Source organism: Carcharodon carcharias, chromosome 12 (assembly GCF_017639515.1).
Source record: "Carcharodon carcharias isolate sCarCar2 chromosome 12, sCarCar2.pri, whole genome shotgun sequence".
Classification (NCBI taxonomy): domain Eukaryota; kingdom Metazoa; phylum Chordata; class Chondrichthyes; order Lamniformes; family Lamnidae; genus Carcharodon; species Carcharodon carcharias.
Window position 1 is genome coordinate 76,514,536 of NC_054478.1, and position 22,909 is coordinate 76,537,444.

Here is a 22,909-nt window from a genome sequence, read left to right on the forward strand (position 1 = left end):
TTGTTACAGAAAATCATTTAAGCAACAGAACAGTCAAATTTTGATGGTTAGAAACGGCTTCAAAGGTAAATGTTTTCTAAACTCTATAGGTTTTATATATACATGAAACCATATAGTCTATTCAATTTACCTCATTCATGACAGTATCTGCTCCAATTATGTAGTCTGTGTGAGGTCGAAGACCAGCTAGTGCAGCTGGAGAATTTGGTTCCACTTCCTGGTTAAAAATTAAGCACATTATGATAACGTAACTGTTTTAGTTGTGTAATTATTGCAAGTTAAATGATCCTTCCGATGTTGAACCTAAAAACAGCTACTCCAAAGCCTGTTCACGCTTTAGCTGAAATCTCATCAAGATGCATTGAGTCACTCCACCTAAACAACGAATTTGCAAACACATTAAAATACTACAATCTACATATAAAAGGTTTTCACTGGTTCAACTAGAAGTTTGAATAATTTGGTTCCAATAATCAAAAAAATAACTCGTTAACATAGCAAACTAATGAAATTTTATACCAAATACTTACAAGATCTCAGTGACCTGTCACAGCTGCACTTTAAAGGATGGATCATTTCATCTAAACTAACAAATGTCACATAAACTTCAGCATGCTTACTTCAGTAAGTACGTTGTTTAAAATTGCAGGATTTTGATGTAAATTAATAGTGCCACTCACCTCTAAAAATTAGCAAAGCTCTAGCTGAAACCCTATCCTTAAATAGTCAAGACAACACTTTCAACTCAATTACAAATCAAGACCATGGAGGGATATAAAGGTGAGGGTTTTCAACACAATGTGGACATAGGCAATCAAACAGGTCGACAAGATCTTGGGCAATGGGTGTGAAGGATTTACTGCAGAACATAAAACGTGTGTTTTGGGAGGCAGATAGAAGGTCAGGAAAGAGGTCATGGAGGCAACAAAAACTTAGGTCAATTGCAAATGGCATTTACATTCGAAGCTGAAGACCATAGCTTTGATCTTTGAAATAATTAGCTTGGAAGTAGTTAAGACTCACACAAGACTGGATAAGCAGTCCATCAGTACAGAGGCAGTCAAGCTAACAGAGGTATTGGAAAGTTGAGGCGGGCATCATCATTATACATGTGAACACTGACCACATACTTGTGGATTATAATTACTGAGAAGCAATATGTAGACGAAAAAGATGAGTGGACCAAGAGTAGGTGCTTTTAGGAACTTGAGGTGAGTAGGAAGAGAAGGCATTTGGTTAGGGAGGAATGGAATCATGCTGGACAATGGAAGGGATGCTGGAGGACCATTGAATGGTTCCCCATTTTGAATGATGTAAAGCACAAAGATGATCATTGTGACTTTGGTTTGGCCCATTGTTTAGTTTTCTTTCTCCAGCTGTTCTAGGAAGAGGCTAATGAACTAAAATACAATTGCAATATGAATTTGAGTTCTCCACTTGGAATTCTGTCGCTCATTTGAAATGGTCAGATGCATTCTGGCCTATACATTCTATGCCCCCATGATCTACTTGGATAGCCATTTTAGAATATAGAAAATAGAGAAGATGTTCTTCATAACATAACATTTCAGGAGCTTCTCATAACACTTGTTGTAATATGAACAGTGTGGTAAACTAAGTTTCTGATCCAAATGGCTCAGTGATGGGACAATAAAAATTATTCACTGCAGGGCAATAAAGATGTTACCTCGGTTCAAATCTGAGTTATAAACAGAAGTTAGAGAAATTATATCCCCGGTCACTGAAAATAAGTTTAAGGGAGATAGGATGCATATTTTACAATCAATTAAAGAAATCAGAAGTACAAAAGCAAAATACTGCGGATGCTGGAAATCTGAAATAAAAACAAAAAGTGCTGGATATACTCAGCAGGTCAGGCAGCATCTGTGGAGAGAGAAACAGAGTTAATATTTCAGGTTGAAATGATCTTTCATCGGAACTGAGCTTCAACTTTGCTGACAAGCCTGTTATGCGACACTTTATCAAACATCTTTTGGAAGTCCATGAACATCACATCAACCATGTTACCCTCAAGGATCCCCTGTTACCTTATCAAAAAACTTAACCAAATTAGTTAAACCTGATTTGCCCTTAACATATGCATGCCAGCTTTCCTTGATTAATCCACATTTGTCCAAGTGACTTAATTTTGTGCTAGATTACCATTTCTAAAAGCTTGTTCCTCCTCATTCCCCAAAACCAGAAATGCCAACCCCCACAACACTCCCACACCCATTATAACTGCTGTATAATTTCCTTGCAGATTAGTCCCTCTATCTTTCCCACTAGTTGGTGGCCTGTAGAATAGGCCCAATAGTGTAATGGCACTTGCAATGTTTCTTAGCTTTAACCAAATAGATTCTGTCCTTGACTCTTCTAGGACATCCTCTTTCCAACACTATTATTATCCTTAATCAATCTCCTCCTCTTTTCTTCCCTTCCCTATCTTTCCTGAATATCTTCTATCCTGGGAAATTTAGTACCCAGCCCTATTCTCTTTTGAGCCAAGTCTGCGTTATTGCCTTAACATCATATTCCCACATGGTTACCTGCATCTGTAGCTCACCAACCTTATTTAGCACACACATTCCATGCATTCAGACACATACACAGTAAACTCAGCTTCGGTATTATTGCATTCCTTTGACCCCACTGAATGCTTTATAATTTCTAGTACCATCTGTCTTTCCCAATTCCTTGTGCACTTGTTTTTCCTCTTTAATGTTACCTCTAGGTTTCCATCCCCCTCCCTAATAGCACCAGCAAACTACTCTGCAAGGACATTTGTCCCAGCTCTATTCAGAAGCAAACAGCCCAGCCTGTACATTTCCTATTTCTCCAGAACCAGTCCCAATGACCCTGGAATCTAAAACCCTCCTTCCTGCACCATCTCTCCAGTCACCCATTCATCGTCTCTGCCCTCCTATTTCTATACCCACTAGCATGTGGCACACCATCCTGACTTAGAAACAGAATCGCCATTCCTTTGTCATCGCTGAGACAAAAGCCTGGAACTCCTGCCTTAATTGTACTGGAGGATTATGTACAGATTTCGGTCAAAGTGGATCATCATTTTCCCAAGGATCATTAAGGATGGGCAACAAATACTAGTCTTGCCAGCGACGCTCACATCTCATGAAGAAGTTTAAAAAAATCATATTTAACTTGAAATTGTCCAATTGAAGTTTAGTCCAATAAAAAGTATTTTTAATGAATCATATTAGAAGCAATTGCTCATGATCACATCCGTATAAAGTAACTGGGAAGGTGTCCTGCGGAGTGGCAGAGTCGGATTGCTACTCAGGTCCTAGTTTCTTACCTCGAAATTTTTTAACTGCTGCTCTCTCCATGCACCCGCAAGAAACTTTAACAATTTTAAATTTGTTGCCAAAGATAATTATTGACACTATTGAGGTAATTACCTTAATCTTGTTCAAAAAACATAAGCAAAGGGCCAAAAGCAAAAATTGCTTCAGAACTATATTTAAAAAGAAATAATTCTGATAGTATTGCATTTTCAATCTGAGTGGCGAAGAAAATGACGTCTTTAAAACTGCATAATTTTAATACAGGACTTCAACCAAAAAACAATTTAACCCTTACACCCCACATCAGAATTAACTTACCAACACATGCCACACATTTTCATTAGCTCCCTCAAAACTGCAGAATCGAATGCTGACTCCTAGCAAGCCTTGGCCACCCCACATGTTGCTGGGAGTTACTGTAGTTTCTCTCAATTTGAGTGTCTTGCTGCTGTAGACAACCATTTTAATTGGTTTCTCCACATTGGCTTTCAAAAGATCTTTCAGAGTATCATTGTCCTGATTCTGAAGTCAAAACATAGGAAATAACTTTTAAATTTATCCAGCAAATCTAACACAAATAAAATGCTTCCAAAACTGAACTTTGCTCATTTCTCCCAAACCTCAAAGTAAATCTTTTTATCACCAGTTAACCATCTAGCACCTTCAACAACTACTTTTCCTGAAAAATAAGAGAAGCTAATTAACACAATACACTAGCATTAACAGAATGAAATGTATCCCTGTTCATAAAATTGAGAGTTCTTGTCATAAGGGACTTTGAATGGTAAATACATTGGGCGTGAACTTCCATGGCGTGGCAGAGTCGGATTATTACTCCGGTCCTAGTTTCTTACCTTGAAATCCAGCTGATCCTTTCTCGCCCACCTTCCAACTCAGGCCAGGCAAGAACTGTGCAGGGCAGCACACTTCCAAGGTCTTCAGTCCAGGGCTGCAGAGTCAAGGCAAGGAAGCTACGCCCACTTTGTCCAGCACTAGCTGCCATAAAGCAGGTACGTTTAAAGGTCCAACCACTTTCAGAAGCCATGGAGAAGATAGGTTTGTAAGCTAAGTGGGTAGGATTGGGGTTTCAAATGGTCAGTGGAGGGGTGTAGTCAGTGGGGGTGGGGGGGTGTGTGTGGTCAGTACTATAGTTACCCAGGAGTTAGAAGTGGTTTTAATTCTAATTTTCCCTGGGTAATTATTGCTGTAAGATAGTTGGAACCATCCAAAGTTTGTTGATATAAATCAAAATTTCGGTTGGTTCTGATTTCAGGGCAATTGCCCAAGGGAAATTTAAACTTCCCAGGGTTGGGGGTGGGTTGGGTCGCCCAGCACATCTTTGGGGGTAACCTCTCAGTTGCAATGCCCTGGAGCCTGGAAGTTAAGGGCCACTGTCAACTGCTTTTTGAACTTGTGCAAATCTGTCCAACAGTCAGACTGGATAGGCCTCTCTTGTTTTTTGCTTACCAGCTTCCATTTGGAAGGATACCAATTGTGCAGTCCTTCTGAATAGAGCATTAGTAGCCATCATAATAGTGAGCAGCATCCTGACTAATACGAAAAAGATAATCTACTGCCGCCTGGAATAATCCAAATATAAAGAAATTCAAGGTAGCTGTAATCTTAACTGTTAGAGATGTTGCTGTTTTCCAAATGAAGTGGGCTTCAGGTCTTCAACCAGCAGCTGCCAAGTTTCCATAATAGCCTCTGGGGCAAAGGAGAAAATGCACTGATAGTTAGAAAGGCCTGTAGGCCCATTCTGAGTGGCCACCAGCAAAAGAGAAAGACCTATCTTCTGGTCAGATGTGGGTAGGGGACAATCAGTACCATAGGTTATCCAGGAGTTAGAAGTGGTTTTAATCCTTCTAACTTTTCCTGGATATCTATTCTGCTGAGAAAGTCAGAACCATCCGAAGTCTCAGGTTTAAACTGGTTCCCAGTGCAGGGTAATTGCCCATCGGAAGTTTAAGCTTCCCAGGCAGTTCTCATGCTGTCCTTGCTTGGGGTCTTCTTGGGGGGTACCTCCAGGGTACAACCACTCCCGCCAGCGAACGAAAGTTCTGTTCAATGTCAATTACATGTCATAATTTCCAAAATAGAAACTATGAGCTTAGCATTTATACACCAATGAACAATTGTCAAGTATTAAAAATCACTACTTTTGTTCAATCTTATATTTCCAATTACAATTTTAAAACAAAAAGCACACCAGCAAAAACAAGAACCTTATTACATATATTACAATGCTTAAAGTGAATGCTGGAGCTACTTTATCCTCAGATTTGGTATTAAAATCTCATGAGTATTAAAAGTTTGATTTCATACACGCACACAAATAAACATTCTCAGAAGATCCATACCTTAACATTGCAAAAGTGGAAACCACAGTGGAAGCAGCATTTATTTTACATTTGGAACCCACTACTCAACAAGTATTTAACCCAATTAATATAACTTACCATAAATTCTGCAAGTTTTCCCCAACAAAATGCATTGGGATAAAAATATATGAAATAGAAAAATAATTGTTTTAAGTTTAGTGGCAAAATCATAGCTCACTCCATAAGAAAATAAACTGCTTACCAATCTAGCATTCCCAATGGAAACAACAAAATCAAAGAAAGGCTCCAGTCCAGCCCTGTGACCAGGAGAATTTTCTTGAACCTGAAAGCAGAAGATAAAAATATACTTTTTAAAAGATACAAAATATTCTAAACTAAATACCTAATAGTACTGTAAAGAAGTCCCATGAGCTCATTGTATTCATCCAAGTGTACAACTAAACTAGCACTTAACATCTGAAAATTAACGTTGGAAATCCACAAGACAAGCAAAAACCAGCAGCTCAATACAAAAAAACTTTGCACTGACAGATTCTGGCATATAGGAGCATGCTCACTTGGAAGATCTAGATTTACAGCCAAGACGTTAGCCAGCTGCTCCTACTGCGCTTTGTAGTTAACCACCAGCATCTGCAAGCAATGATTTCCTTTCCAATTTTCCCTCCTCTACGTAGGGATTTGCTAGTCTTTGTTAAGAAAAAGTGAACCTCAGCATGTCCCTCATTCACTCCACCTCAGCACCCTTGTGTTTGCCAATTTTTTTTAGTTACTTTGACATAACCCAAGTTGTCTCAGCCATCACAGCAATGTCTACCGTATTCACGGCTCCCAATACAGTGTCCTATACATTGGGGAGACTGCTTTGCAGAACACCTTCGCTCAGTACACAAGCGTGACCCAGACCTTCCTGTCGCTTGCCATTTCAACTCACCAGTTTGCTCTCATGCCCACATGTCTGTCCTTGGCCTGCTGCAACATTTCAGTGAGGCCCAAAGCAAGCTGGAGGAACAGCACCTCATCTTCCGATTAGGCACTTTAAAATCTTCCGGACTTAACATTGAGTTCAACAACTTCAGACCATGAGCTCTCTCCTCCATCTTGACCCTTTATTAATCCAATTTTTATTTATTTATTTATATTTATTTGTTAATTTTTTTTACCTCCCACACCCCGCCCCCCAACCCGCCAGGGCCACCTGTCACTTGTTTCTATATTGTGCTTTCACAGTGCACTAACCCTTCTGCTATTAACGCCTGCTGCTGTCTTACCTTTATGCCACTATCAGCACCTTCTTTACACTTTACCACTACCATTAACACTCCCTTTGTCTTGTGTCCATGACATCTTTGTCAATCTCTGCTTAGCTGCCACCTATCCCTGACCTTCTATCTTGCTCCACCTACTCCACTCCCCTCTTAAACAGAATAAAATCCATCACATCACATTTCTACTTCTCTTTAGCTCTGAAGAAGTCATATGGGCTCGAAACGTTAACTCTTGTTTCTCTCTCCACAGATGCTGCCAGGTCTGCTGAGTTTTACCATAATTTGCTATTATTTATCACAACAATTTTACTGGTTTCTGATCTGGATGCATAGTGAGTGGGTTGCAAATGCAGAAGCTCACTCAATGTTAAAATCACAAAATCAGCCACTGCTCCACTTCAGCATCCTGTTGTGCTCCTGCCTCAGGCCAGGGTAGTACTTCACTAAAATCCATACTTAGAAGATCTCAGAACATTAGAGTCACTTTACTCAGATGGAACCTAATCATCTTAAGCTATGTGACAGCAGGTCTGTATGGGGTTCTCAAAGACTCACCTACTCATCTGACAGAGTGGCCATTGAAGAATACAACATAAAGGCCAGCAATACTCTGCCACAAAGTGCCTCATCTCAACTATAAGTCCTTAGCCAGAGGTACAACGCTCCCAAAGAACAGTGAAATCCATAGCCCCAAACAAGGCTGGATGTGCTGCAAATGAATCCTAAGACTGCAACACTTGCCAAGATGTTAACCACTTCTCTACTGTTCCCAATGAAAGTCCACCGCTTAGCCCAGAGATACCAATATTTGCCAATCCAAATGGACATAAATATTGAAAACCAAGCCATGAACAATGCTGAATTTTTTCTTCACTTGCCTTTTATCAAGAAGCTGTTCTTTACTTTTGGATGGCAAAGCTAGAGCAAAATATTCTTGTCTTTGGCTGAAGATGGGCTGACAATTCCCTTGTTATACCACCATACTGCACCCCTCCCCCCCACCCCACACGACAAAACAATCAATGGAAATCTAAAGCAAAAAGTAAAAAGGTGAAAACACACAGGCAAATTAGTTTTTGGAGAAACAGATAAGCAAATTTTAAAAGGTAATGACAGACAGACATGATCCGAAATATGGACAAATCAGGAACCCCAAAATAAACGATATGAAACCTCCATCAATTCTTGGGAAGATAGAGGGTGGTACCATGTCTGCAACTCCATATTTTAATATTGGTGTCGCCTTTGCAAATGCAGGAAAAAAACACCAACGCTTACTATAGCAAACCCTAGTTCCTCTAGCCTTTGGACAGCAGAAGATTAAATGTCAATCATTTTTACAAGAAGTACAAATTAAAGGGTCTTATCTGCTAACACAGATTTTATTTGATTACAGAACCTATGACTTGCAGTTCATCTGCTCAAAAATTTCAGAAGCAACTCATGTTTCTGAATTACTTAACCTGCAAACTTGGACCAATGACTTCTATGAAAAAGGTATTGTAACAGACTCTTTATTTATCTATCTGGAAGACAGAAGAACAGTGAACTGAGAACAACAGTGACACAAATTCAGAAACAGTAGTTCTTGGCTTAATACACCAAAATGGACTTCAGAAGGTTTCAGGGCTCTTATCTCAGAACTTGGGACAAAATCTATTTTGGGACAAAGCCAAGCTGAGTTCACTTTAAAAACAGTGTACCCATAATATGACAATCACATTTGATTTTGTTCCTTTTCCTGTAGCTAGTAAACAACACAAGATCAGAAGCAAAATATTTTGTGAGCTGGAAGCCCATCAGTTGATACTGACGAAGGTTTAGATCTTCTATTAAACTTCATGGATGAAGTTTACAAGAAAAAATGATCTATTTGATGTCAACGAGGCTTGGTCAGACTTGATAAATTTTGAAAGGTGAACGGTTAGTGTAGAGGAATATATCATAGACTTAAACAGACTGTAGATTTCAGAAATTCAATGTGGAGATTCCTTATTCAGCGCTCGCATTTGCAATGCTGGATTATGCTAAGGTGTCAATTATGAAAAGGCTCCTCGTCTTAATTGGTGTTTGGTTCTCAGAAAAGGACCCTTTTGGATCAAATGCCTGCTGCTTTAGAAAGAAATCCGAGGTAAGCAGTGATTTCTAGCATTGATGGCACAAATGGGACATCCTCAGCTGTAACAAAGAATGGAGGACTCAAAGATTGCTGCATTTTGAGAATGTTCAGATACAGGCACAAGCACCAGTACAACAGAAGAGTTACAGACAGAAGGAACGTGAATAAAGGTATTTTTGGCAGATATGGCAGTCGACAGAATCAGAGTAGCAATAATAGATCAATCTACCCCAGGAATGCCTCGGGAACAATTAACAGGTGTTTCAGATGTGACTCAATCTATCATTAAGCAATGAACTTTGAACTTAGCCGAACAGTGGGGTTTTGAAGCCACATCTGACACAGAATTCCAAAGTTGAAGATGGTGAGTCTGAGGAAATTGTACCAGTCACAAGAAGCTCTAGTCCAGTAATGAGTTCATTAGTCACAGATTCATTTAATTGCACCATGTTAGTGGTTGCAGTAGTAAAGATCAAAGTTAGTTCAGGGTGTATGAAAGTTCCACTTGTTTCAGGTTTGGGAATGACAATACATTGGAGGTCATTGAAAACAGTGGTGATTCCATGCAAAATAGTTGGTGTAAGCCACTTTACTTGTGATGAAACCTCTGATGAGATACCCTTGCAGCTGAGTTGCACCCTTCCATGAAAAAAGGCACAAACAAAACCAGACACGGAACATGATAAAGCTATGGTTTTTGGAAAGTCAGCGGATCTGCAGTATACCCAGTCAGGGCTGTCACAGATGGGAAGAGGTGGTGGGATAATTTTTCCCCTTACACCTCTTGACTGACCACAACAAGATGTATTTTGAGAAGGAGTGGTTTAAACCTTTTGAGTGTTGTGGCTTTTTACATAATAGACAAGGAAAGATTTTCTGGTAAATTTATATTAAAAGAAAGGATAAATGTTTATTTACACAACACCCAAAATGTAAACTCAACAAAACATTCACTCTCTCAAACACACAGATGCACATACACACAAGAAAATACGAGATGAAACACGCACGTAGATTACCAACGTAGTAACAAGAAATAATCAGTACTTTTAAGATGAAAAGTGTTGCAAGCCTGAAGGACTCTGTCCCTTGGTTCTTTGAAGACAAATAGTGGCTGTAAGTTTCTGGGTGTGTTTTTTTTATATACAATATTGTGGCCAAGTTTCTGTAGAGAAGAAATATATCTTGCAGGTGAAAACAAAGTTGCCCCATTTTTCACTGCAAGAAATGACTGTCTGTTCCGAGAAAGGGTTCCTTTCTTCTTGCTGAATGATAGTCTCTCTGTCCTGCTGTCCCAGGCTGCCCTGCTGGGTCACCTTATGGAGTAATAAGGTGTTGACCACCCCACTCTCCTGCTAGTTTTAGTCATGTGATGGCAGTTTTGACGTATCTCATAAATGGGTTGGAGCCGAGGTGATCCGTACACAATTTTTTTTTTTGGGGGGGGGGGGGGGGGGGGGCGGGCGGGACGGGGAGAGCGGGGTTGGTTGATATCACATCAGCATACTAGTTATGATTAGCTCACTGAAAGACCTTATTTGACATTCCATCATGGTGCCGACAGGTCTGGTAGCTATTGACTTTTAAATCTCCCACTGAAATGGCAAGGTACAATCAATTTGCACCTGGAAGATCCATTTGCGTTTTTAAGTAACTTGCCAGACATTTTGACTGTCTGCCCAGAAACCACAAACAGAAGTCACCTGATTTTATGGAAACCATTTTGAGAATGTGCAGTGTCCATTATTCCATGTTGCTCCCTTTAGAAAAATACAGAGTCCACTGCCCAATTATCTTTATGGGTATGACATGTCTGTCACAGGGCATTATTGTATTCCCTTAATAAGATCTGACATTTCCAATTAGAATGTTACAAAAGTGTTAAAGGCATCAGGTGATAAGAACCCAAGATAAAGAGGCAAATTGTTTTAGAAGTTATACAGACAATTTGCTCATCCTTCTTCTCAGATTAAAAACCTCGTTAAAGGATGGAGGTGTGGTCGATGAGTATACAAGCCTCATTGAAGAGGTTAGTGAACAAGATGACATATGTAAGTAGTATCGGGGGACAATGCAACATCCCATTGTAAGCCTTCCATTGGCACAAAACTATAATAAAGTAGTATCCATGGATTTAAAGGCATGGGACAATGACAGGAACATTTTCATTTCATGGTTTCCAGAAGTGTAGAATTTCTATACCAGATTCAGTCTTTCTATAGTAATACATGGCAAGGACAAAAACATAATTGCAGATAAAGCCATGGAAAAATGGATAGGGACCAGACTGGGAGCACCAGCTAAATTTCTGGCTGACAATTGGGGGCGAGATAGAAATTCACTAATGAGGAGTTTAGAAACATGCGTGAAAATGTGAACATTATGGTCATGAACACCGCAGCTGAAAGTCCTTTCAGCCATGGACTCAGTAAAAGAAAACATGAAGTGAGATCTTAGCCAATCAACCAAACTAAGTTAACAACTGTCCTAGCATGGACAGTCCACGTAAAGAATTCACTTCAGATGGTCGTGGGCTATGGTCCTTATCAATTAGTCTATGGGAGGAGATACCTTCTGTGCTGTGTGATAGTCCCCCAGTCCTAGAAGGGCCTGCATTTTTTCTTCACACTTGAATGCTCTGCATGCAGGCAGAAGGATATTTATCAGGTCAGAAGTCTCAGAGAAGATTCAGAGAACTCCAAGGCCTAGCAACATGAGTTAAACTTTAATCGTGGGGATTTAGTATAACTATAGAGAGTCAAAAAACAGTGGAAAGGTCCAGGTCAAGTGATAGGGTGTGATGGGAAGACAGTGGTTCCCAATGTGGTAGCCAAACTACTATACATCTCAGTTGATCGGGATTGATTACAAACTTTCAGAATCCTGTTAGGAACTAGAGATAGTTTAAGTAAGTTATATTTGTATTTGTGGGTGTTAGGAATAAGTTTTAGATTTAAGTTTAAGTTTAATTTGTATTTCTGTATTTGTGTGTCAAGGGAGAACCTGAGTTTTAGTTTCACTTTAAAAGATGCCTGCGTTTTAATTTTTGTTACATTGCTTCTTTGAGGGGCTATTAATTAGTTTATCTGTTTCACAATTGTACTCAAAACAGTATAAAGAGACACTTTTTTTGTTACAGTATCCCTTTAAGTGTTGATTCATTTGGTTAATTAGGTTAATTGTTTAAAGTTAGCTCAATTGAGCATAAAGAGACTGTTGGAACCCAAAAGCACACTGTTCTCTGGCTGGACAGGGCCTGAGTTGAAGACCTGCTCAAGGGTTTGGATGGCACAGGAGTGGTGTTTTTCTGGACTGACTTTTCACACATCCTCTTGACTATTTCTTAGCTCTGGAGGTCTTGTAGCTTACTCCTGCCTGGGAGTGGAAGGCCCTGGGCTCAAACCCTACGGAAGGAAGTGTTCATGATATGATTCAACATTGGCAAATCCTTTCAACTCTCCACACCATGTAAAACAAGATATAAAGAGATACTTCTGGGATACTGGGTGGTGATTAGGGAGGAGGCAGACATTTGTAATATTGCATTCTTAAATCTAGTATTAAGTAAAAAAATGGCATCTGATTTCCTACTTCACCATCTGACTTCAGAAAGAATTAACATGTAGGAATAAAACATCAAGGAATGAAGACAGCTTATAAATGAGGCTAGTTTTACATTGTGGCATCCATGGTGATCTCCATGACCTTTGTAACCTCCATGGCAAGCATGATTTTGCCAAGTTGTGTGATATAAAAAATGGGCTGACATGCTGCCAAAAAAAACATTTGTTAAATGTGCCTTAAAATAAAGCTAAGCATGAGACTAATATACTTGCATCCAATTTTGCAATGCAGTTCTGATATTGAGGAGGCTCAAGCTTTAATTTCTGGTATCCTAAAAAGTGCTTAATTCCTCTGTACTGTCAATATTATTATGCTAACTCTCTACCAGCACAAAAATTAGATGTAGATAGAGCCAGCTTGACCATCTCAATCCTACAGCCATATATGATTTTTGGGTATTTCTCTTGTAACAAATCTTTAGTCATAAGCTACCATACAAAATCTTCAAGAGCATGAGCTCTTTGAAAGAGAAATATTTTGTAATTAATGTGAAGGATGACAGTATGCCTAAAACGAACATTTTTACACTTCTGGCAATTATTCTCAGTAATATAGAGCAGACAGCTGCAGATCTCTTTACTTTTCTTGAAACTGTTCCTCAATCTCAACCTCAATAATATATTTTTCCAAAAGTGCATTAGTTTTCTTTTTAACACTGGTTCTTACTATTATGACTTTTAATTTGAAATCAAGTTCCGGAACTAGGAACAACTTTTAATAGCTCTTTATTTCTTCTGATTAATCTTAATTAAATGTTTACTGTTCTTGTCCTTATGGTTAAAACACTTCATGGGCTCACTGGTCCCCATCTCAGTAACCTTCTCCAGCCTTACTATCCCCATCGCCACCGCACCATCACCCCCTGAAATCCCTGTTCCTATGATTGCAAGTTCTTCCTTTGTCCCACAATTGGTGGCCATGACTTCAGCACCTAGTCAAGAATTCCCTCCCAAAATGACTAGTGCTTCCTTTTTAAGGTCCTCCTTAAAATCCACCTCCTTCAACAAACATCCTAAATTCTAATTTTTTGTCTTGGCGTCTATTTTTCCTGAAGCTTCTGTCAAACACTTATGAACATTTTTCTGTACTAAAAGGCACTACATAGATGCAAGCAGTTGTTCTTAAGACAGTTACCAAGCAAGTCAGTGTTTCTCTATTTCTGGTCCTTGCCACTAATATTACAGAAACATTTACTGAAATGTTGGAGAAGTTCACGGACCTCCGAAATTCACACATATATGTGAACCAGGCTTAGCAACAGGTCAGTGAAGTTGAGTTGACATGATGGATTGAAGCATCAGGTGTCCCCATGACAACAAAAGCAGATGGTATTTAATTTATAAATGCTCAATACAATCTAAAATAAAATAGTCTGAGTTATTAGGACAGATGATCATTAAAGAGAACATTTCAAAGATTGTCATTTGTAGCTCAATAAATTTGTTCCCCAATTCACTGTTCAAAAAAACAAAATCCAAGTAGACAGAAAAAAAAATCAATATTTTTTTCTAAATGATAATAAGAGATACCTTTTAATGTAAAACACCAGCAACATTGCGAATGGGTAGTCTAGGGTCTGGAGCATGGTTGTGATAGTTTGCAGTTAACGTAGTCTGTTCTTTATAGTTTTGTTAAATTTCTCTAATTCAAGGTCCATAAATTATTTGTAAATTTCAGGCTCCACGTTCAAATCTAGGAAGCACCAAGTTTTTTTTTGTAAAGTTTGCTTTACAAATCAAATCAGATGGATTGCAGGAATTACAGAATCACATAATTGTTACAGACAGGAGGCCGCAATTCAGCCTGTCGTCTGTGCCAGCTCTCCATAGGAACAATTTGCCTAGTGTCACTCACCCACCATCTCCCCATAGCCCTGCACATTTTTCCTTTTCAAATAACAATCCAATCACCTCCTGAATGCCTTGATTGAACCGGCCTCCGCTAAACTCTCAGGCAGTGCATTCCATATCCTAACCACTCGCTGCATGAAAAAGTTTTTTTCTCATGTCACCATTGTTTCTTTTGCCAATTGCCTTAAATCTGTGTACTCTTGTTCTCTATCCTTCCATCAATAGGAACAGTTTCTCCCTATCTATTGTGTCCAGCTCCCTCATGATTTTGAATACCTCTATCAAATATCTTCTGAACCTTTTGTTCTCCAAGGAAAACAGTCCCAACTTCTCCAATCTATCTACATAATTTAAATTCCTCATCCCTGGGGCCATTCTCATGAATCTCTTTGCACTCTATGCACATATTTCCTAAAGTGTGGTGCCCAGAACTGGACACAATGCTAAGGTTAAGACCAAACCAGTGGTCCATACAAATTTAACAAATTCCTTGTGATACTGCACCTTAGCTCCTACAGGCAATGATGACGATGGTGGTCCCATGAGCCATCAATCTGGTCGGGAGGAAACGACTCACATTCCTCTGGCCTATATATTCTGCTGTGGATGGACAACTTCACCATCTCAGAGGTTAAGGAGGTGGTGGGCAGGCGCCTCCTCGCAGCAGACGTATTATACAAGAATGCTCCACTCCAGTTAATTAATGTGCATGTCCCAGCTCAAAACAGCGAGCAGCTGGCACTCTTTCAGCACTTTGCGCTGCTCTTGGTGACGCCCAGGCCAGTCATTCTGGGTGGTGACTAAAACTGCATCATCGATGCAGCTGGATGATCCGGCAGGGCTGACAGCAGACTGGATACCATGTCCAGACATCTGGTGGAAACAGTAAAGGATGCCAAGTTGCATGACATCTTCAGCAGCCCTGCAGATGGAACGCAGCATAGATACACCTGGTCGCAGCCAGACGGGTCCATCCATTCCAGGACAGACTCCCTGTTTGTGTCCCGAGTGTTCACAGTCAAATCCACTGACATCAAGCTAGTGTTTTTCTCTAACCACTGTCTCCTACTGGTCGACTATCACTTACAGGAAGACCAGAGGGTTGGCAGGGGGACATAGAAACTGAATGTACAACTGCTGGCCCCAGAGAACATTGAGGAACTCAAGAGGGATTATAAAGGTTGAAGAACCGTGAAACTCATTTTTGAATCCCTGACACACTGGTGGGAAGTGATCAAGGAGAACATCAAGAAGTTTTTCATCCTCAAAGGTTTCCAGAAGGCGAGAAAGGAACAGAGGGAAATGTCCCACCTCCAAAAAACATGCAGAATCTGCTCTGGCTGCAGTCGTTGGTGGGGGGGTTGATGTCAAGGAGGAATTCCAAGAAGTGAAGAGCCAGCAAGCCTCACTCTTTGCTTTGGAGGCCTCCAAGATCATCTTTGGTCCAGATTCCACTCCATGGAGCGGGATGAGACATGTTCACGTTTCTTCTTCCAAAAGGTACACAGAGAGAGCTCTGTGATCAGCAGCCTGAAGGAAGAAGATGGCTCAGTAAAGTCATCACAGTCTGACATTTTAAGGATAAGCAAATCCTTTTATGCCAGATTGTATGATGTGAAGCCCACAGACCGCATAGCCTCCAGTCCTTCCTGTCCTCTATCACAGAGGTCTTAGACAACAGTACACGGGAAAGTCTGGACAAACTGCTAACTCCTGACGAACTGACTAAGGCTCTTGAGTCCTTCGAGAAGCGATGGCTTACCGGCTGAGTTGCATTCGGCTCTGTGGGACTGGATCGGCCTAGACATGCCAGAAGTGTAGGATAGTATACTTCTGGCCAGCAGCATGTCAGAACCCATGAGGAAAGGCATCATCACCTTCATCTACAAGTGGAAGGGGGAAAAGGGAGGAAATTAAAAATGGGAACCCACCTCACTGTTGAATGTGGACTATAAGATTCTGTCCAAGGTCATCATCAATCGGGTCAAGTCTGCTATTGAGTTGCTGATCCATCATGATCAACTTGTGCTGTACCCAGCAGCAAGATCTCTGACAGCCTCTCATTACTCAGGAATACGATTGCCTATGCACGGGACAGGGGTGTGGACACCTGCCTCGTCAGCCTGGATCAGGAGAAGGCCTTTGACAGTATATTGCACACCTACATGGTGGATGTGCTCTCCAAAATGGGGTTTGGGGAGGGAATCTGCAAGTGGATCCAACTGCTCCACACAAACTTCTTGTAATGCAGTTTGAATTCAATGGGTGGGAATGAGAAAGCTTTCCAATTAAATCTGGAGTCAGGCAGGGCTGCCCTCTCTCCCATCCTGTGTGTGTGTTGCATAGAACCCTTTGCTGAGTCCATCAGGAAGGATTTGGGCATAAGAGGAGTGACAATCCCAGGCACTCCAGTCAAAGTCTCCCTGTACATGGACGATGTCACCGTCTTCTGCATGGGTCTACTGTCAGTACGCAGACTGATCAACATTTGTGACCAGTTCGAACTGGCCTCAGGAACCAAGGTAAATCGTGGCAAGAGCGAAGCCATGTTCTTTGGGAACTGGGCTAACCGTTCCTTTATGCCCTTCACCATCAGGTCAGAGTGCCTGAAGGTGCTGGGGATATGGTTTGGAGGGACCAGGGCAAGCATTAGAAACTGGAAGGAGCCAGTGGCTGTGGTGAAAAGAAAACTGGGCACATGGGAGCAACGCTCCCTCTCCATTGCAGGCAAGAACTTGGTCATTAGGTGTGAGGCACTCTCGGTGTTGCTGTACGTGGCGCAGATCTAGCCAATTCCTCACTGCTGCACTGTGGCGATCACCTGAGCATCTATCGCTTTATCTAGAGGTCAAAAATGGATCGTGTTCGCAGGGATACAATGTACAAACCTCTAGATAAAGGAGGAAAAAACATGCCCAACATCGCCTTCATCCTGATAGCCACCTTTGAGTGGCTGCATAAAGCTGTGCATAGACCCTTGGTATGCAAACAACAAGTGTCACTACGTGCTGGGGTTCTAACTGTCCCCAGTGTTGCGAAGGGTGGGTCTGGCCACACTGTTGCGGACCCAAGTAGCTGGACCATGCCATGCCACCTGTCCCTCGTGGAAAAATTTATGCAGAGAAACACCTTCGACCACAAGTCCGTCAGGCAGTGGTCAGCGTGTAACGTCCTTGAGGCCCTGTGGGAAAAGGAGATGGTAGATCCTGTTGGATGGTTCCCCAAGCAGACTGTCAAAGTCATTTGGCAGAAGGCCTCATTACCAGAACTTTCCAACAAGCACCAAGACATAGTTTGGCTGGTGGTGAGAAAGACCCTCCCTGTCAGGTCCTTCCTACATGCCAGGAGTCTCACCCCCTCTACACATTGCCCTCGAGATGGGTGTGGTAGAGAAGAGACTGTTGTCTCTTTGCAAATGTGCCTTTGCAAAGAAGGCCTGGCGAGAGATGCAGTGGTTTTTGTCGAGACTCATCCTGAGCAGTGCTGTGACACAGGACTCTGTGCTCTATGGGCTGTTCCCAGGGACACATGAGACAAGCATCAACTTGGTGAAAGATGCTCTTTGGACTGCCCAAAACTTGTTGGTCTTCCAGTGCAAAGAGTTGTCCCCAACTGAGTGTTGCAGACTGGCACATTCCAAGGTCCAGGATACGTGCTGAGGGATGTACTAAAGCTTGGGGCAGCCACTGCAAAGGCGCAATGAGGAAAGGTTGCTGTCTAAGGCCTTTCAGTCATAGTACACCAAGGGACTGGGAATTGTATAGGCCCCTCAGGCTGTATGACTCACATTGAATGTATGCAGTGAATATACATTATCACAATTGTACTGAAGCAACTCAGAGTGCAACATGATCTATGTAGATAACTTGAATACCATTGCACTGACTGTCTATAATAACCATGTTGAAAAGTCTTTAATGTTCATTGATTGCATTGAAGCACCTCATGATCTATGTGGAAAACTTGAATATGACTGCACTTTTTGTGATGGCCATTTTATATTTTATGAATAAAAGTATATTTTTCCAAAAAAAAAACTCAACATCCCTATTAATATTAACCTCACTCAACCTTCCCTGCCACCTTCAATGATTTATGCACATCTACACCTAAGTCCCTTTGTTCCTGCACCCCTTTTTGAATTGTATCCATTATTTTATACTGTGTCTCCGCATTCTTCCTACTTCACTAACACTTCTCTACATTAAATTTCAGCTGCCACTTTTTCGCGCATTCCACCAATCTTGAAGTTCTACACAATCCTCACAGTTCACAATGTTTCTGAGCTTCGTGTCATTCACAAATATTGTACCCTGTACACCAAGGTCTAGATCATTGGTATATAATCAGGAAAAGCAAGTGGCTTAACAAAACCCAAGGGAACTCCAATTCAAACACTCCTGCAGTCCTAAAAACATCCATTAACCACTACTCTCCATTTCCTGTCACTCAGCCAATTTTGTCTTCTTGTTTGTACTGCCCCCTTTACTCCATGAGCTCTAACTTTGCTCACAAAGTCTGTTATGGGGGAAGAGTTTAAATTAAATTTATAGGGGGAAAGGCACCAGCATATGGAAGTAGAAAAGAAGAATAAGGCACATAAAGTTAGAATACAAGGCAATGCTAGATAAGAGAATAGTTCCACATTCAGATAGGAGAGGACTAAGAGGAAATGGTAAGTTGTCAGGTGGGTTCAGAGTATGAGAGAAAATAATAAAGTCTAGGTAAGGGTTATTGTGCATGTGTGTGAATGCACAGAGTTCAGTAAATAAGGTTTATAAGTTACAGGTGCAGATAGCATGTGGAAATATGATGTTGTGGCTATAACAGAGACCTGGCCCAAAGAAGGGCAGGACTGGGTATTAAATATTCCTAGATACAAGGTGCTCAGAAAAGGAGAACTGGTGGCAGTATTGATTAGGAGAGCATGGCAGTGCTGGCGAGAGAGGATGCCCCAGAGAGGTCAAGCACAGAATCTATTTAGCTAGAAATAGTGAACAAAAAGGTGCGATTAATTTGCTCAGTGTAGACTGTAGGCCACCAAGCAGTGGGAAACATGTAGAGATACAAAGTTACATTGAGATGCAAGAATTATAGAGCTGCTATAATGGGGGACTTTAATTATCCGAATATAGGCTGGGATAGTAGTAGTGTGATAGGCAAGAGTTCCTGCAGTGTGTGCAGGAGAATTTTCTGCAGCAGTATGTGTCCAGTCCAATGAGAAAAGAGGCACTGCTGGAGCTGGTTCTTGGGGATGAGATGAACCAAGAGATCAAATATCAATAAGGGAATATTTATGGATAGTGATCATTGTATCATGAGGTTTAGGTTGGCGATGGAAAAGGCCAAGGAGCAATCCAAATTAAGAATAATTAACTGGTGGAGAGCCATCTTCAATGGGATAAGAATGGACCTGGGCCGAATAAAATGGAATCAAAGGTTGATTGGAAAAGCTGTATCTAAACAATGGGCTGCCTTTAGAGGAGAATTTAGTCATAGTCAAGGTATATTCCCTCGAAAGGGAAAGGCAGGGCAAACAAATCCAGAGCTCCCCAGATGATAAAAGATATTAAGAAGTCTGTTTATGACAGACATCGGATGCACAAAACAACCGAGAACCAGGCTGAATATAGAAGATTCAGAGGGGAATTGTAAAAGCATATAAGAGAAGCAAAGAGAGAATGAAAAGAAACTGGAAGCTAATTTAAAAGCGAATTCAAACGTTTTCTATAGGCATATAAATAGTAAAAGGTGGAGTGGGACCAATTAGGGACCAAAAGGGAGATTTTTGCATGGAGGGGCGGGAGCATGCCTGAGGTATTAAATGAATACATCTACCTTTACCAAGGAACAAGTGCTGAGGAGATAATTCAGACACTTAAATGGTTCTAAAATTGATGAGGAGGCATTTGATATACTGTCTGTACTTAGAGTTAATAAAGCACTAAGACCAAGTGAGATTCAAACAAGGAGGAGAAAGTGGAAATTGCAGAGGCACTGGTCATTATATTGCAATCTTCATTACACATGGGGATGGTATCAGAGACTAGAGAATTGCAAAAATGGTACACCCTTGTTCAAAAAGGATGTAAAGATAAGCCCAGCAACTATAAGCAGTCAGTTAATCTTGGTGATGGGAAAGTTTCCAGAAATGATAATGCAGGACAAAATTCATAATCACCTGGGCAAATATGGATTAATTAAGGAAAACCAGCATGGATTTGTTAAGGGCAAATCATGCTTCACTTACTTGCTGGAGTTTTTTTTGATGAGGTAACAGAGAGGGTAGTTGAGGGTAATGCTGTTGATGTGATGTGCATGGACTTGATACAGTGTCACATAACAGACTTTGTGAGCAAAGTTAGAGCTCATGGAGTAAAGGGGGCAGTACAAACAGGACATTGTTCCCAGTCCTGTTGAGGTGCAGCCGTCCATTCCAAATTTCTAACCCAGAACAGGTCTCAATGCTCCAAGCACCTGAAGCCCTCTTGAAGCACCACGCTTCAAACCTCGCACTGACCCTTGCTGTCTTTCTATTTATGTCCTTGCTAGCGCATGGCACTGGGAGTAATCCAGAGAAGTCTTATTTTTTAAACATCCCCCCCAGTTTCTGAAAAGGGAGGTGCCAAACTTTTTGTCGCAAATTTGCAACTGATCCGAAATCCCTCATCACAAACTGTTAAGCAATGTGATAAAATTCGTAGTCTACAAAACACAATACAAGTGATGCTAAAGATCCAATTATCTTTGTAGTTATCTGATTTTTTTTCTGAACAATGAAGATTTTCAAGATAAACCATTAAAAATATATAAGTAAGCATGGTATGTGCCAATTGTGGGAAGACAGGAGGAATTAAAAGTATAGAGAAATGCTACTTCAAAACTGAAAAGATGTCTGTTTGGTCTGAATGGATTACAATGAGCAAGGTTACCACTAAAACTGACAAGATAAACAAACCCACAATTACAGACATTTCCATAAATTAACAATTGCACAGTTACTCTATAAACAAGAGCAACATGTTTGTAACGGAGGTACACGATGACATTAAAACATAAAATCAAAGTCAGCAGAGTCATAAATCAACTTTTACCAATGACAATACATTAATACAAAAATAAACAAGTCAAAGTAACGTGTCAATAACTTAGAAATACAGGATATACCACATTTCTGTGCACTATTTTAAAAGTATCTTGTTACATCAAGAGTTTGACAAAGGGCAATTAAAGCATCAGCCTGTCTTCTCTTTACAGCTGCTGAATGATGTCCGGTATTGCATATTTTTAACATTGTTTTTGTTTCTCATTGAAGTAGGCGTATAAACATTTAGGTTAACAATACACACCCTCAAACAAACATCTGTCCACTTTCTCCGTGGGTAGGGCCGAGAAATAAATCAGTTTAAGCAGAGAGAATTGAGTTAATCTTCCAAGTCCTCAATACATTAAGGTTGTTGCACTTTTTAAGGAAAACCTTTGCGGTTACCAGCTTGTTGTGTACCCGGAACTGCGAAGCTCTAAACTCCATTGACTTGTCTTTTAATTGCATGAAGATACAGGCCACAAACGAGCATGTCCCAGGGGTTGAGATAGCTCGAACCGGGACGGCAGTAACTCAGACCCATGTTCGGGCTCCCTGAAGCTCTCAACCCAACATCTAACAGTTCAGATACAGTAAAACCCACAAAGATCACCGAGTGAATGATTTCACCTTTAGCTGGGTGTTACTGAACCACCCAGGATGGGTGAAAGTAGGAGTCCGCGGCCCAGACCCCGGCCTCGCGTACGGACTGCTACCGGTAACCCGCCACTCCGATTATCAGCAAGAACCGGACCGACACTTTAATTAACAGTTACATACTCGGAGAACATGATATCCCTCGCTGCCTCCACCGGGTATTTCCACACTCTGTGAGCCACCCATTGCCAGCTGGACTTCGGATGTGATGTTTCCACAGGAAACTCCAGATCCGGATCCGCTCCTGCCCAATACGTGGCAACGACTGCATTCTGGGAAAGGGCAGACACGTCAGTGAATCTGACCTGGTCCTGCCTGAACTAACCTGATCCAATCTGAATTAACCTGGTCCTGTTCAAACCAGCCTAGTCCTGCCTGAACTGACCTGGTCCTGTCTGAACTAACCTGGTCCTGAACAAACTAGCCTGGTCCTGTCTGAACTAACATGGTCCTGTCCAAACTGACCTTGTCCTGTCTGAACTGACATGGTCCTGTCTGAACGAACCTGATCCAGTCTGAATTAACCTGGTGCTGTTCAAACCAGCCTAATCCTGCCTGAACTGACCTGGTCCTGTCCAAACTAACATGGTCCTGTCCAAACCAGCCTGGTCCTGTCTGAAATGACCTGGTCCTGTCTGAACTAACCTGATCCAGTCTGAA

At 41.1% G+C, this 22,909-nt stretch overlaps 1 protein-coding gene across 2 annotated transcripts in view; it reads right to left on the reverse strand.

The window, feature by feature from the left end:
* The window catches only part of gorasp2 (golgi reassembly stacking protein 2), a 38,577-nt gene extending 16,069 nt beyond the window's left edge, over nt 1-22,508 (reverse strand). Inside the window, exons 1-4 of one of the 2 annotated variants that reach the window (XM_041200913.1) lie at nt 22,373-22,508; nt 5,892-5,972; nt 3,627-3,830; nt 131-217 (exon numbers count right to left, since the gene is read on the reverse strand). In XM_041200913.1, the coding sequence (XP_041056847.1) occupies nt 131-217; nt 3,627-3,830; nt 5,892-5,972; nt 22,373-22,435 (435 nt within the window). In that variant the 5' untranslated portion in view covers nt 22,436-22,508. The remainder of the gene's footprint in view (nt 1-130; nt 218-3,626; nt 3,831-5,891; nt 5,973-22,372) is intronic. The other variant, XM_041200914.1, reaches the window with a different exon arrangement.
* Between the last annotated feature and the right edge of the window lie 401 nt (nt 22,509-22,909).